Source organism: Suricata suricatta, chromosome 1 (genome assembly GCF_006229205.1).
Source record: "Suricata suricatta isolate VVHF042 chromosome 1, meerkat_22Aug2017_6uvM2_HiC, whole genome shotgun sequence".
Classification (NCBI taxonomy): Eukaryota; Metazoa; Chordata; class Mammalia; order Carnivora; family Herpestidae; genus Suricata; species Suricata suricatta.
The window spans coordinates 47334313-47348387 of NC_043700.1; the positions used below are offsets into that span (position 1 = coordinate 47334313).

The window sequence follows — 14075 nt, forward strand, 5'->3', positions numbered from 1 at the left end:
GGGGAAGGGAAGGGGAAAAAAATAGTTAAGGAGAGGAAGGGAGGCAAACCAGAAGAGACTCTTAAATACTGAGAACAAACTGAGGGTTGATGGGGGTGGGTGAGAGGGGGAAATGGGTGATGGGCATGGAGGACGGCACTTCTTGGGATGAGCACTGGGTGTTATATGGAAACCAACTTGACAATAAACTATAAAAAATATTTAAAAATATATATTTTAACAATAAATAAAAAACAATAATTAGAAAAATAAAAAATATTTATAGAAATACAAAAAAATTTTCTCTTAGGAGCCTCCATATTGTTTTCCTTAGCGGCGCACCGGTTTGCATTCCCACCGACAGCGCAGGAGGGTGCCCTTTTCCCCACATATTGCCAATACTTGCAATTGCTTGTGTTTTTTATTTTAACCATTCTAACAGGTGTGAGGTGATAGTATGGTTTTGATTTGCATTTCTCTGATGATTAGTGATGTTGAGCACATTTTCATGGACCTATTGGCCATTTGGATGTTTTCTTTGGAAAAGTGTCTCTTCCGTATTTCTGCCCAATTTAAGATCAGATTGGTTTTTGCTTTTGTATGAATTCTTTATATATTTTAGATATTAATCCTTTATTAGATAGATGATTTGCAAGTCTTTTCTCCATTCTGTAGGTTACTTTTTCATTTTGTTGATAGTTTCCTTTGCCGAGCAGAAGCTTTTTAGTTTGATGTAGTCCAATTGTTTATTTTGCTTTTTTACCTTTGTTTTTGGTGTCAAATCTAAAACACCATTCCCAAGACCAATGTCCAAGGACCCTATGCTTTCTTTTAGGGGTTTTATGGTTTCAGATCTTACATTCAAGTCTTTAATACATTTTAAGGTGATTTTTGTGTATGGTGTAAGATAAGGGTCTGGTTTCATTTTTTTACATCTGGCCATCCAGTTTTCCCAACACCATTTATTGAAGAGACCATCCTTTTTCCTTGGTATATCCTTGGCTCCTCTGTCATAAAGTAATCTACCACATATGAATGGGTTTGTTTTGGGGTTCTGTTCTTTTCATTGACTTCTGTGTTTGTTTTTATGCCAATACAATACTGTTTTGATTGCTATAGCTTTATAATATAGCTTGAAATCAGACTTGCACTATGCTAGCATCTTTGTTCTTTCTCAGAATTGCTTTAGCTATTTGGGGTCTTGAATTGTTCTATAGAGATTTTAGGATTGTTTGTCTTTTTTCTATGAAAAGTACTATTGGAATTTTGATAGGGATTGCTTTGAATCTTCAGATTGCTTTGGGTGGTATGGGTATTTTAACAATATTAATTTTTCCTATCCATGAGTACAAAATTTCTTCCATTTATTTGTAGCTCCTTTAATTTCTCTCATCATTGTCTTATCATTTTCAGTGTATAGATCTTTCATCTCCTTATTCCTAGGCATTTTACTCTTTTTGATGTAATTTCTTAATTTCTCTTTCTGATAGTTTATGAGTAAATAGAAACAACAGATTCCCCCCCCCCTTTTTTTTAAGGTTTATTCATTGTTTTTGAGAGAGAGAGAGAGCATGTAGGGGAAGGGCAGAGAGAAAAAGAGACAGAATCTGAGGCAGGCTCCAGGCTCTGAGTTGTCAGCAAAGAGCCCAGTGCAGGGCTCAAACCCATGGAATGTGAGATCATGACCTGAGTGGAAGTCTGTGTAAGGTTAAACCGGCAGAGTGAGAAAGTCACAAAACAGAGAGACCGGGAAAAAAGACCAAGCACCCTTTATTAAAGAGCCCTCGGGCGAGGTTCTGTGGCTCGGAGGGAACAAGCCAGGGAAGTCGCAGAGACATGCAGAAAACCCGAGGTAAATGTAACTGAAATAAATGTAAAAGGCCTCTATTGGGAGCACTCTTGGGCTCGAGGTTCCCTGGTCTGGACAGAATGGGCCAGGGAAGTTGCACCAGGGGGACAACGGGGGGAGGGGCTTATATAGGACAGTAGTTCCGGGGGTGTGTCCAGGGGCAGAAGACCTCCTTATAAGGTGAAGAGATGAGGCCAGAGCAGATGACATGTTTTACAGGAAGCTGGAAGCTGGCAGCGGGCAGAAAGTTCCAAAATGGTGATCTGTTGGCCATGTTGGTATTGTTTGGTGGGATGGCCTGTCGACCAACTTGGTGTTCCTTTCCCCGAGCCCGCCAAACCTGTCAGTCAGTTGCTTAACCAACTGAGCCACCCAGGCGCCCCAAAACAACAAATTTTCGTATATTGATTTTGTATCCCTCAGCTTTACTGAATTCATTCATTATATCTAATAGTTATTTGGACAAGTCTTAAGGGTTTTCTATATATAATATCATGTCATTTGCAAATAGAGACAGTTTTACTTTTTCCTTTCTGATCTTTTATTTTTTTTTCTTTTATTTATCTCCTTTTCTTGCCTAGTTGCTCTGGTTAGGACTTCCAATACTATGTTGGCAAGAGTGGGGCTCCACTCTTTCTGGTCTTTCTGATCTCAGAGAAAGTTTTCAGCTTTTCACCATTGAGTGTGATGTTATCTGTGGGCTTGTTGTGTACGGCCTTTATTACAACAAGGTACGTCCCCTGTATACCTAGTTCTTATTATGAATGGATTGAATTTTGTTAAATGCTTTTTCTTCATCTACTGACATGATTGTATGATTTTTCTCCTGTATTTTGTTGATGCGGTATATCATGCTGATTGATTTGTGGGTACTGAGAAAAGCCTATCATTTTAATCCATCCATTTCTTTTCATCAGTAGGGCCACTCTTCCTAATCCAGCTCTTCTTCATCTTATCCTGAATTTTGCTGCATGGTCAATGCATGGTTTTACCCTTGTCTTTTACCTCTCAAGTCTATCCTGTTTCTCACTAATCTTCTAGAAATGGTTTCATCTTATTATTTCTCTATGCAACAGCCCACAACGCTCCTCACTACATCTTGTTCAGGTGTGGCTGCCCTTGGCCCTGCCTTCTTCACCGGTCCGTCCTGCTCTGCCCTCACAGGACACAGGTCAAGCCTTGACTCCTCTCCCAGTAGCAACCCCTTTCCTACTCTGCTGGCTATTCCTGTTCCTCTCTGTCTGTGCAAGGCTCACCCTTCCTCCAGGGCTTGGGCCACCTTCCCAACTGCTTTTTTATCACCCACCCCCACCCATACCGACTTTGTTCTTTGAAGTACAACTATGCTTAACATCTTTAAAATGCAGAGGTTCTCCAGTAGTTTCTTGTCTATCAGGCACACCTTCCTGCCACATTGTAGCTTCTTAATTGCAGGGATCCTATCCTGCCTTTAGAATCTTTTAAGGGATCTGGAAAAGGAACAGCTTTGTTATTGAGAACAAAATGATGGTATCTTTGTTAAATACACTGATTACCAGGTGGATGGGGGCTCATGAGGAATCACCTTTTCAGTGTTTCAACAATATTAACAAGGGAGTATTTACTGATTCAGGCTTTTCCATAAGATTGCCCTGTAACAGAGCTGTGATTCTCAACCCAGGGGATATATTCTCTTGAGTCGGAGATCACATTACCCACCCTGATATTTACGCATTCTCCCAGAATCATCACTGCCAAGAGCTACTAATACTATTACTAATTGCTAACAGGAGAGTCATCTCCTTCAGGTATATTAGGGTTGAGATCCCATCATGAGAAAAGAAACTGTTGGTGATATTTATTAAAATAAGCTTACTTCTGGGCACCTGGCTGGCTCAGTCAGAAGAGCATGTGACTATGGATCTCGGGGTCATGAATTCGAGCCCCACGTTAGGCATGGAGCCTACTTAAATTGAAAAAAGAAGATTATTTCTATCACACCGGGTTACAATTGGACATTTCCTAGAGTATATGTCAGCTCCTAGTTCCCTCAGCACTAATGAGTAAGACGGTCTGCTTGACAAATACGCCAGACGCAGGCATTACATGCACGTCTGCTCAGGCCGGGCAAGAGCAGACCACTGTGACAGACAGTTCGTCTGCTCTTGCAGAAGCCTCTCTACATTACCTTAGATTCCATTTGTATGCAGTGGGGCGCTCACGAGGAGGCGGCAGTCACCACGGTGAGGACAGACTTCTAGAAAGAAAACAATACTCATCTAGATCAAATGTTACATAGAGATCTAGTAGGATGAAGATGGGAGAAATGACCATTTGATTTGGCACTTAGGAGCGTCCTGGGAACCTACATGCTATATGGTATGAATGTTTGTGTCACCCCCAAATTCATGTTGAAATCCTACCCCCCAGGATGATGGTTAGGCCTCTAGGAGGCCTTAATGAGGGTGGAGCCCACATTCATGGGATTAGTATCCTTATAAAAGAGGCCCCAGAGAGCTCCCTAACTCCTTCTTCTACGTGAGGACACAGGGAGAATGCTGTGGTCTATAAACAGGAAGCAGGCCCTCGCCAGACACTAAACATGTCAGCAATTCGATCTTGGACTTCCCAGTCTCCAGAACTGTGAGGAATAAATTTCTGTTTATAAGCCGCCCAATCTATGATATTTTGTTTTAGCAGCCCAAACAGATTAAGACGCCATGAGAATGCAATTGCCATGGGGTTACGGCTGAGACCAGGTTTCCTAATTTAAGGACAGTAGATCTTGAAGAACAGAAGAGATGCATGTCACTTGTGGGAGAGTGTTTAGTGAAATGAGGAGAGGAACAAGGCTGGGCCAAAGCATGACATTTTGGAAGCACGTTGTAAATGTGAGATGAAGAATGTAAGAGATCTGAAAAAGGTCCTAGGCAGCAAAGGGGATGGAACCACGAGCCTAGGTGGGTGGAGACATTAGTTTCCACAGGGGCCATGTTGTCAGACACCTGGGTCCTCTCCCTGACACACAGCAACCCACAGCTCTGAGAGTCTTCACTGCCGTAAGAGAGGACACTGTATCTGAAACTGGGCTCTTAGATACACCTCTTGCGCACGCGCTCTTTCTGTGTTTCCTTTTCCATCTTTCAGTGTATGATTTAGTAGAATTCAGTAGACTCACTCACCAGCAATATCATCCACCTCCAGAACCTTTTCATCTTCCCAAACTGAAATTCTGTACCCATTAAACATTTGGTGCTCTCCACAGCCCCCATTCTGCTTTCTGTCTCTATGAATTTGTCTATCCTATGTACCTCATGCGAGTGGAGTCACACAGTATTTGGTCCTTTTGTGTCTGGCTTATTTCACTTAGCATCAGGCCCTCAAGCTTCAGCTGCATTGTACCATGTGTCAGAAGTCCCTTTGTTTTTAAGGCTGAGTACTATCCCGTCATACGGATAGGCCACTTTTGTTTATCCACTCATCCATCATTGAACACTGGGCTATTCCACCTTTTGGCTATTATGAATAATGCTCCTATGAACACGGGTACAAAGGCAGAGAGACAGACCATGAGCATAGGAGGGACAGAGAGAGGGAGGCACGGAATCCAAAAGGCTTCAGGCTCTGAGCTGTCAGCGCAGAGTCCCACATGGGGCTTGAACACACGGACTGTGAGATCATGATCTGAGCTGAAGTCGGCCGCTTAACTGACTGAGACACCTAGGCGCCCCATAAATATGTTTTTGATCCTGACAAAATTAGGGCTTAACAAGGTGATTTATTTCTACTATAGAAATCTCAGGATAAGTAGGAAGAATTTGGGATATTTCTCATCTGGCATCTTAAGAGTAATGAGGGTATGAGAGGTAAGGAAGAAGGGCAGAAAGGCAAAGAGAGGAGAGAATGAACCCTCCTGACGGAAAAGCCGCAGGAAGAAAACCCAGGGTCAGAGTGGGGCTGGGGGCAATAGTTGACCCCGGGGTGGATGCAGAGGAGAGGAGAGGCCCGTGGTATTTAGAACCAACGTGAGGGAAAGGAAGTACGGATCTCGTTCCTGCTCTGGCTCTGTATTCCCTGGAACACCCTGGCCAGGTCCATTAACATCTGTGAATCTTGGAAGCCTCATCTGTGTATTGGTGAGAGTAGTGTCTTCCATGTTCGTCTCATGAGGTTGTTTAAAGGTTCAAATGTGTTAATTGGTTAGGAGAAAGGACATTGTACTCTATCAAGTACTATTTAAAAAAATCTGGATTCTGACAAAATCAGGGCAGGAGCTAGAAAACCTAAATTATGGAAATAGATAAAATAAAGAAAAAATAAGCTTGGGGAGAATGTAGAGTGTCAGAGAGACCACTGTAGCATAAAAACTATAATTTAGAGCATTTAGACCCAGATCAGTGTTATCCCTGATTATAATTTTTCCCAGCCTCTCTCCCCATGTAAAATAAGCTGTTTCTCTGGGGCGCCTGGGTGGCTCAGTCGGTTGAGTGTCTGACTTTGGCTCAGGTCATGATCTTACGCTCTTGAGATCAAGCCCCATCAGGCTCTGTGCCAACAGCTTGGAGCCTGGAGCCTGGAGCCTGCTTCAGATTCTGTGTCTCCTTCTCTCTCTCTGCCCCTCCACCACCCTCGCTCTGTCTCTCTCAAAAGTAAATAAACATTAAAAATTTTAAGTAAGTTGCTTCTTCATCATCAGTACTTGCCTGTATTTTAGTATTGGCAACTATACATTTTGGGTGTTTCTCCCCTTTCTTCCTTTTTATTGTGATAAAATACCCATAACATAAAATTTACAATTTAACCATTTATTTTCAATCTTAACCATTTTTAAGTGTAAGATTCAGAGGCATTAAGTACATTCACACTGTTGTGTGACCAGCACCACCACCCATCTTCCAAAACAGAAGGTTCATACACACTAAACACCAACTGCCCATTTCCCCCCGTCCACAGCCCCTAGAAACCTTTATTCTATTTCCATCTCTGAATTTGCTTACTCTAGGGACTTCATGTAAGTGGAATCATACAGTATTTCTCCTTTGTGACTGCCCTTCTTCTTCTTCTTCTCCTTCTTTTTTTAAGGTTCTATTTTTTTTTTAAAGTAATCTTCATACCCAACATGAGGCTCAAAGCCACAACCCTGAGATCAAGAGTTGTACACTCAACCAACTGCGGCAGCCAGGCTGGCTTTCTCATTTCACATAATGTCCTCAAGATTCCCCATGTTGTAGCCTGTGTCAGAATCTTCTTCCTTTCTAAGGCTGAATGATATCCCAGTGTATGTATAGACCACACTTAGCTTCTCCGTTCATCTGTCCATGGACACGTGTGTTGCTTCCGTACTCCTGCTATGAACATGGGTACACTAACATCTCTTTGAGTCCTGATTCTCAATTGCTTTGGGTTTATACCCAAATTTCTGAGTGATAAGGTAATTTTATGTTTAATTTTTCCATAGCACCTGTCATTTTACAAACCCACCAACAAATGCACAAAGGTTCCAGTTTCTCCACATCTTTGTCAATACTCGTTATTGATGTTTTCAACAATAGCCATCCTAATGGGTGTAAAATGGTAGGTTATTTTTAAAAATATATGTTTCTTCCTCAAAGTTCTTCAAAAACTGACTTTTTGGGTATTTGATTCAAATGAAATAAAAAGCCTGAGCTGAATACATATTTCCCTAAGGGCGTCTGTATAAATATTCAAAATTTCCCCAAAGCTCTCCCCAATAGTAGTAAAAATATGTTTTCACTCGTGTCAGTCATGTCTGAATTTTCAAGAGACCTAAATAGGCAGAAAAGGTGCAGCTCCCTGGACTGAGATAAGCGGGGAAGGAGCGCCCTCTTGTGCCCTTTCTCTGCAAGTGTCAGTGGACACGGAAGTATGCTGGGAAATGAACATTTCAGACCTTCTTTCTGATGACATTACAACGACAAGTCAAACTCCAGTCATGTGCCTACTGCATAAAGAAAATGTGGAAATATAGAACGAGTGAAACTGGGATCCTTTGAAGAATTCCCAATCTAGAAGGCAGGTGGGGGCGAGCCTGAGTGGCTCAGCTCGTTAAGCTTCTGACTTTGGCTCAGGTCATGATCTCACTGTTCATTGGCTTGAGCCCCATGTCAGGCTCTGTGCTGACAGCTCAGAGCCTGAGCCTGCTTCCGATTCTGTGTCTCCCTCTCTCTCTCTCTCCCTCTCTCTCTCTCTCTCTCTCTCTCTCTGGCCCTACTCTGCTCCTACTCTGCTCGTGCTCTGTCTCTCTCTCAAAAATAAAATAAACATTAACAAAAAATTTAGAAGGTGGGTGGGGGGTGGGGAGAATAAAATATTGCGGAAATAACAGAAGACTAGAAGCAAAATGGATAGATTACTACGTGAATACAGAAAGATTAATACTTCGTAGGGGATAAGCCAAAATTCGTGTCAAAATGTGAACCTGGCCGGTTGAGAAGGAGCTGGGGTTGGCACTGGAGATTCTCTTAAGTCTCCAGCAGCAGGGTGTCCCTGAGCTGGGAAGGACCACAGGGGTCTAGCTGTTAGGTTTCCAGAGCTCTTCGCAAGGTTCACACAGGCTCACCTATCTTTTGGAGGGAGGCCCTGGGAACTCATCTGTGTTCCTTTCCCCCCTTTTTTGTCCTTCCCCCAGCTCCTTATCTCTTGAATTTCATCTCCTCACACTTCCTCCTTCCCTAAACTGGTTGTTGACGGGGACACTGTCTCATAGCTTCCCTTAGCCCTGATGCTCACAAACATAATGACATAGGTCCTCTGGCTTTAGGGGTTTTGCACGTACAGCAAGCATGGGGACTGGTTACAGAGGATTAAGAGGCTCTTTCACAATCCTTGCTCCCAGAAGCGACCTCCAGTTGGCCTCTTAGAGTGGGCGGAGTCCTTCCCTAGGTCTTCCTCCTCCTTCAATGCTGAATGAAAATAGAGTCCAGGCGTGGCAGTAGATGTGACAAAATATCCAACCAGGCAGAAACTAGTGTTCATTAGGGAAGCAGCATAGTGTCAAAAACCAAAAACCAAAAACCAGTTCTTTATGGTCACACACATCTGGGTTGAAAGCCCAGCTCTGCTGCCTGTAGCCATGGCCACAGGCAACACATCGCCTTGTCCCCGATTCTGACGCCATGAGATGAAGGTAACGGCCTGCCTGCCTCCAAGGATTCTTACGAAAATTAAATAAGCTGGAGTACATAAGCCGTTTAGGAAGTACCGCGTGTAATAATCGCCCATCCTCTTCCCCCGCCGGCCCCAGCCTTCTCCTGTTCCTGTAAGTCTAATGGCTAAGGCTGAGACCTCTGGGTCAGTGGCGCAATAACAGAATTTTTAGGTCAACGAGAGCTGTATGGGAAGCAGAATAGTTGCTTGGTTGGTATTTGCATGTAGGGTGGGGTGGGGAAGGTATTTCCAAACCATTTCCAGTTGCCCAAGGCAGAAATCCGGAAGTCATCCTTGATCCTCCTTGTCTCTCACCCCCCTTCTCTGTATTTCTAAGTTCTGTTATTCTCCTCAAGATATTCTAAATCCTAGGGTTCTCTCCACCCCCCTGCATTATATTAAGTCACCCTTGTCTTGTCCCTGGAAATCCACAACAGCTTCCTCACTGACTTTCAAAATTGTCCCTTTAAAAAAAAGTTTATTTGTTTTATATTGAGAGAGAGAAAGAGACAAGCCCTCATGTGCAAGCAGGGAGGGGCAGAGGGAGGGGGGAGAGAGAGAATCCGAAGCAGGCTCCATGCTGTCAGCTCAGAGCCCAATGCAGGACTTGATCCCATGAACCATGAGATCATGACCTGGGCATGACTTGTGCAGCTCCCCAAGGACTGGTTTATTTGTCCCTTCCCAGAGTTGTCGCAGCCTGCACTCCTTGTGGCTACCATTCTCTTTGTCTCCCCCCAGTTATAAACCCACTAAAGGTAGGAAGGTTTTCTTCTCCTACCTATATACCCAGAGCTTAGCAGAGAGCCTGGCACAAGATAGGTGTTCAATAAAGTTTTCTTGACTTAATGAATATCAATATACATTTATCTTTATCAAGTCATCTAATTCATATCACTATGGGGGTGTCATGGACTGAAGGCTGTGTCCCCATGCAAATTCATGTTGTCATCTTAACCTCTAGACTGACTGTATTTGGAGATCAGGCCACTAAAGAAGTATTAGGGTTAAATTAGGCCATTAGAGTGGGGTCCTGATCTGATAGGATTAGTGTCCTTAGAAGAGACACCAGGGAAATCTTCCTCCCTCCTTTCCACCCTCTCTGTCTCTCTCTCTCTCTCTGTCTGTCTCTCTCTCTCTCTGTCTCCCCCTCCCCACAAGTATCAAGGAAAGGCCACATGGCACACACAAAAAAAGGCAACCCAAAGGGAGAAGTCTCACCAGACCCTAAACACTCTAACACCTTGATGTTGGACAACCAGCCTCCAGAACTGTGAGAAAATAAATGTCTGCTATGTAAGCCACTCAGTCTGTGGTATTTTGTTATGTAGCCCAAGCAGACTAACTCCAGGGATGTACTTAGTTCATATACCTGTGCTATGACTGATGATGAGTGAGGGGCACACAGGGAACCATCACCCTGAGGTAGACAGTCTGGTCCAAGATGGTCACAATTCTATTTCTCACCCCACATGTTCTTCCAGAACCTTGCAACTCTCCCAAGTCTATGCCCACTCTGCTTGAAACTGGACAAGCCTCTGTGGTCCCCAGGGGACAAGGGAGTGACACTATGATACTTGCGAGCCCAGGAAAAAGAGGTGATTCTGAGTCCACCCGTCTCTCTTGGGATGCTCATCCTTAGAACCCAGCCCCCATGCTAGGCAATCCCAGCCCAAAGGGAGAGGAAGAGGGGCTCCTGCCCTCAGCCCTGGCTGACTGCCCAGTGGAAGGCTAGCAAGCACTCCCCAGCTGTTTCCCTACACCCTCTCGGAATTGGATCTTCCGTCCCTCTGCTGGGAGGACCCAGAGGATGTTGTATGGATCAGAGCCAAGTTCTTCCCCAGAACCTTCCCAAACTGCTGATTTATGAAGGGAATAACAGACTTTTTTTGTAAGCAACCAAGTTTGGGGGTGGCTTGTTTTATAGGAATAAGTAACCCAGATACAGCTTAAAATAAGATAAAGCCACTTGTACTAGACGAGCCCTTCTTTCTCTTGGTAGGTCTTTGTTCCAGAGGATTCTGGTTTATTTCAGAAGATACTGGGGACATACTCCAGACTGGTCCATTGAAACATATGCCCACACACCTGGGTGGCTCAGTGGTTAAGCGTCCAACTTCAGCTCAGGTCATGATCTTATGGTTTCTGGGTTCGAGCTCCGCATTGGGGTCTGTGCTGACAGCTCAGAGCCTGGAGCCTGTTTCAGATTCTGTGTCTCTCTCTCACTCTACCCCTCCCTTGTTCACACTCTGTCTCTCTCTGTCTCAAAAATAAAAATAAACATTAAAATAATTTAGAAAAAAACATATGCCCACAATGTGGCTGGATCCTGACAGAATCCGGGGGGTCAGTGGGGCAAAGCAGGGCGGAAGCTACAGGCCATCCCAGCTACAGAGCCGCCCCTCACTCCTGAGGGCTCAGCTGTCAGGAAGAAGAAATCGTAACTGATAGCCAGCTGCTTTGCCCATGGGCAGAACACAAGTTCTCATCCTGGGTCTGTTTTCTTTCTTCTCTGCCTCAAAGCCCTGTGTGTCACCTCGGGTGGTGCAAATAATCAACTGTAAGCTAGTCGTGTTTGGTCCTACGCCAATCATTTGGGCACCCAAACCACTGTATCCTCGACCATCCTTCCAGAGCACCATTTTGAACCCCTCAAAAATGTGTATGTATGTACGGGTTACAGTACGTAACATAAGAACATAATGTGTTCAGCATTGCATGATTGACAAACATTTGTTTTTCTATTTTTCTGCTTTACTTAGGTAAATAAGTATCCTAGAATGGTAACTTCTGGGACCTTGAAATGGTTACATGAGTAGGTGGTTTAGTTTAGAATGTATGACTAATACTTTTGCAGCTAAGTAACATTTTCTGTTTTCCAAATTATTCTTTAAAGCCTGCTTGACTATCAATTATAATTCCTTCTTGGGAAATGTATACATTTCCCCCATGGTGCCGATTATTCCTCACTGTCCCACTCATGTAATACCCCTTCCACCCACTCCTGGCCACATTTCTCTCCAGGCTTCTTTGTTCTGTGACTTCCAGATGGGTTTGACCAAAACCAAGCACTGTTGGAGTGTTGAGGGGTTGGGTCTTCTCCCTCTTCCTTCCCCACTAAGCCTTGGTTTCTGCAGTGGCTGTGTTCCTCCACCATACAGAATACATCCTGTTGGGTGGCCCCCCTCCTGTGGCTACAGCTCTTCCTAGGATCTAGAACAACAGGCCCTTCCCCCTTTGCCTCTTCAAGCCACAGGATGACAAAGGCTGCCACTGCTGCTAGTTCCTAGGTGCTTCACCATCTCATCTTGATTCTCTTAACCCTTCTTGCAGTGTTGTTATGAACTGAATTGTGTCCTGCCCCCCCTCAAGACTCTCCTCGAAATTCCTATATTAAAGTCCTAACCCCAGGACCTCAGAATGTGACTGTCTTTGGAGAGACGTCTTCAAAGCAGTAATTAAAGTTAAGTGAGGTGGTCAACAATAGCCAAAACATGGAAAGAGCCTAAATGTCCATTACCTGATGAGTGGATCAAGAAGATGTGGTATATATACACAATGGAGTACTACATGGCAATGAGAAAGAATGAAATATGGCCATTTGTAGGAAAGTGGATAGACCTTGAGGGTGTCATGCTAAGCGAAGTAAGCTAGGCAGAGAAGGACAGATACCATATGTTTGCACTCATAGGTCTAACAGAACAGGAGAAACCTACTGGAGGACCAGGGGGAGCGGAAGAGGGAAAGAGAGTTAGGGAGAGAGAGGGATGCAAAACGTGAGAGACTATTGAATTCTGAAAATGAACTGAGAGTTGAAGGGGAAGGGGGAGGGGGGAAAGAGGTGGTGGTGATGGAGGAGGGCACTTGTGGGGAAGAGCACTGGGTGTTGTATGGAAACCAATTTGACACTAAACTATTAAAAAAAAAAGTTAAGTGAGGTCATATGTGTGGGCCCGAATCTAATCTGACTCGAGTCCTCAAAGTAAGAGGAGATTAGTACCTAGATCTGCCCAGAAAGAGGACCAATGAAGACACAAGGAGAAGGTGGCCATCCACAAGCCAAGGAGAGAGGTCTGAGAAGAAACCAGCCATGCCAACCTCTTGATCTTAGAGTTCTGAGCCTCCAGAACTGTGAGGCAATAAACGCCTGTGGTTTATAAGCTACCCATCTCTGGTATTTTTGTTCCAGCAGCTGCAACAGATTAAGACAGTGGCACTTTGTCATGGCAGCCAACCAGACCCCATGGTGAACAGCCCCTTCATGAAGCTGCTCACGTAGCCTGGGGAGTGTGCTGTCTGTATCCTTCTGGGACCCTGCCCCATGGACCACTATCACCATCCCTGCTAGCCTGCGTCCCTTCATCCACCCCATGGTGTCCATCATCACATTTGTATCTAAGTTTGTAAATATGTCAGCACTGGTGCCATGAATAGCTTTTACTGAAATACTGTAGAACTCGCTATCCCAAGAAGGTACCTAAGTGGAAAGTTTCTAATTGGCCAAGTAACCTCCAACTCTCCAATGTGTAGAGCACCTTGTCATTTCTATCAAAATCCTTTCACATGTTTAAATTGACTTTGGATCTGGAGCCTGGATGGGTATTTCCTGAAGCCCAGGGTGCCTCTGGAGATGCTGTGTGAGGCTCTTCCTTGCCACTTCAGTGGCCGGGCCCTGCCCACTGATGAGGAGACCAGGCAAGATAAGCAGGAGCTTGTAGAGGGGGGCTGGGTCCGGCACTCAGGGATATCTAGGGAGGAAAAACACACCAGATTCAAGTGACAGCCACGAAAACATCACAGAGGAAGCTATATAATTAAACTTATTTTAATGACACAAAACAGCTTTATCAAATTGTAGGGCTGGATGGAATTTAATGAGACTTACAAGGCGACCACCCTTAACCCCCATGCAATCTTCACCTTGAGCTAATAATAAGTTTGTTAGTCTCCAAAGTGCTTTCACAACCATAATTTCAGTTGAACCTCAAGAAAATTCTGCAAGGCAGGTAGGGAGGCATTAGCATCTCCGTTTTACAAATAAATGGAACTGAAGAACAGGCAGCCCAAGTTCACAGAGCAAAAAGGTATTAGGGCCAGGTTT

General features: G+C 44.2%; 1 protein-coding gene across 3 annotated transcripts in view; it reads right to left on the reverse strand.

The window, feature by feature from the left end:
- Positions 1 to 2059: 2059 nt before the first annotated feature.
- The window catches only part of FBXO16 (F-box protein 16), a 62965-nt gene continuing 50949 nt past the window's right edge, over positions 2060 to 14075 (reverse strand). The window contains exons 8-9 of one of the 3 annotated variants that reach the window (XM_029938428.1): positions 3996 to 4064; positions 2060 to 2091 (exon numbers count right to left, since the gene is read on the reverse strand). In XM_029938428.1, the coding sequence (XP_029794288.1) occupies positions 4026 to 4064 (39 nt within the window). In that variant the 3' untranslated portion in view covers positions 2060 to 2091; positions 3996 to 4025. Of the gene's footprint in view, positions 2092 to 3995; positions 4065 to 13396; positions 13723 to 14075 lie in introns of those variants that run through there. The other 2 variants (XM_029938424.1, XM_029938432.1) reach the window with 2 other exon arrangements.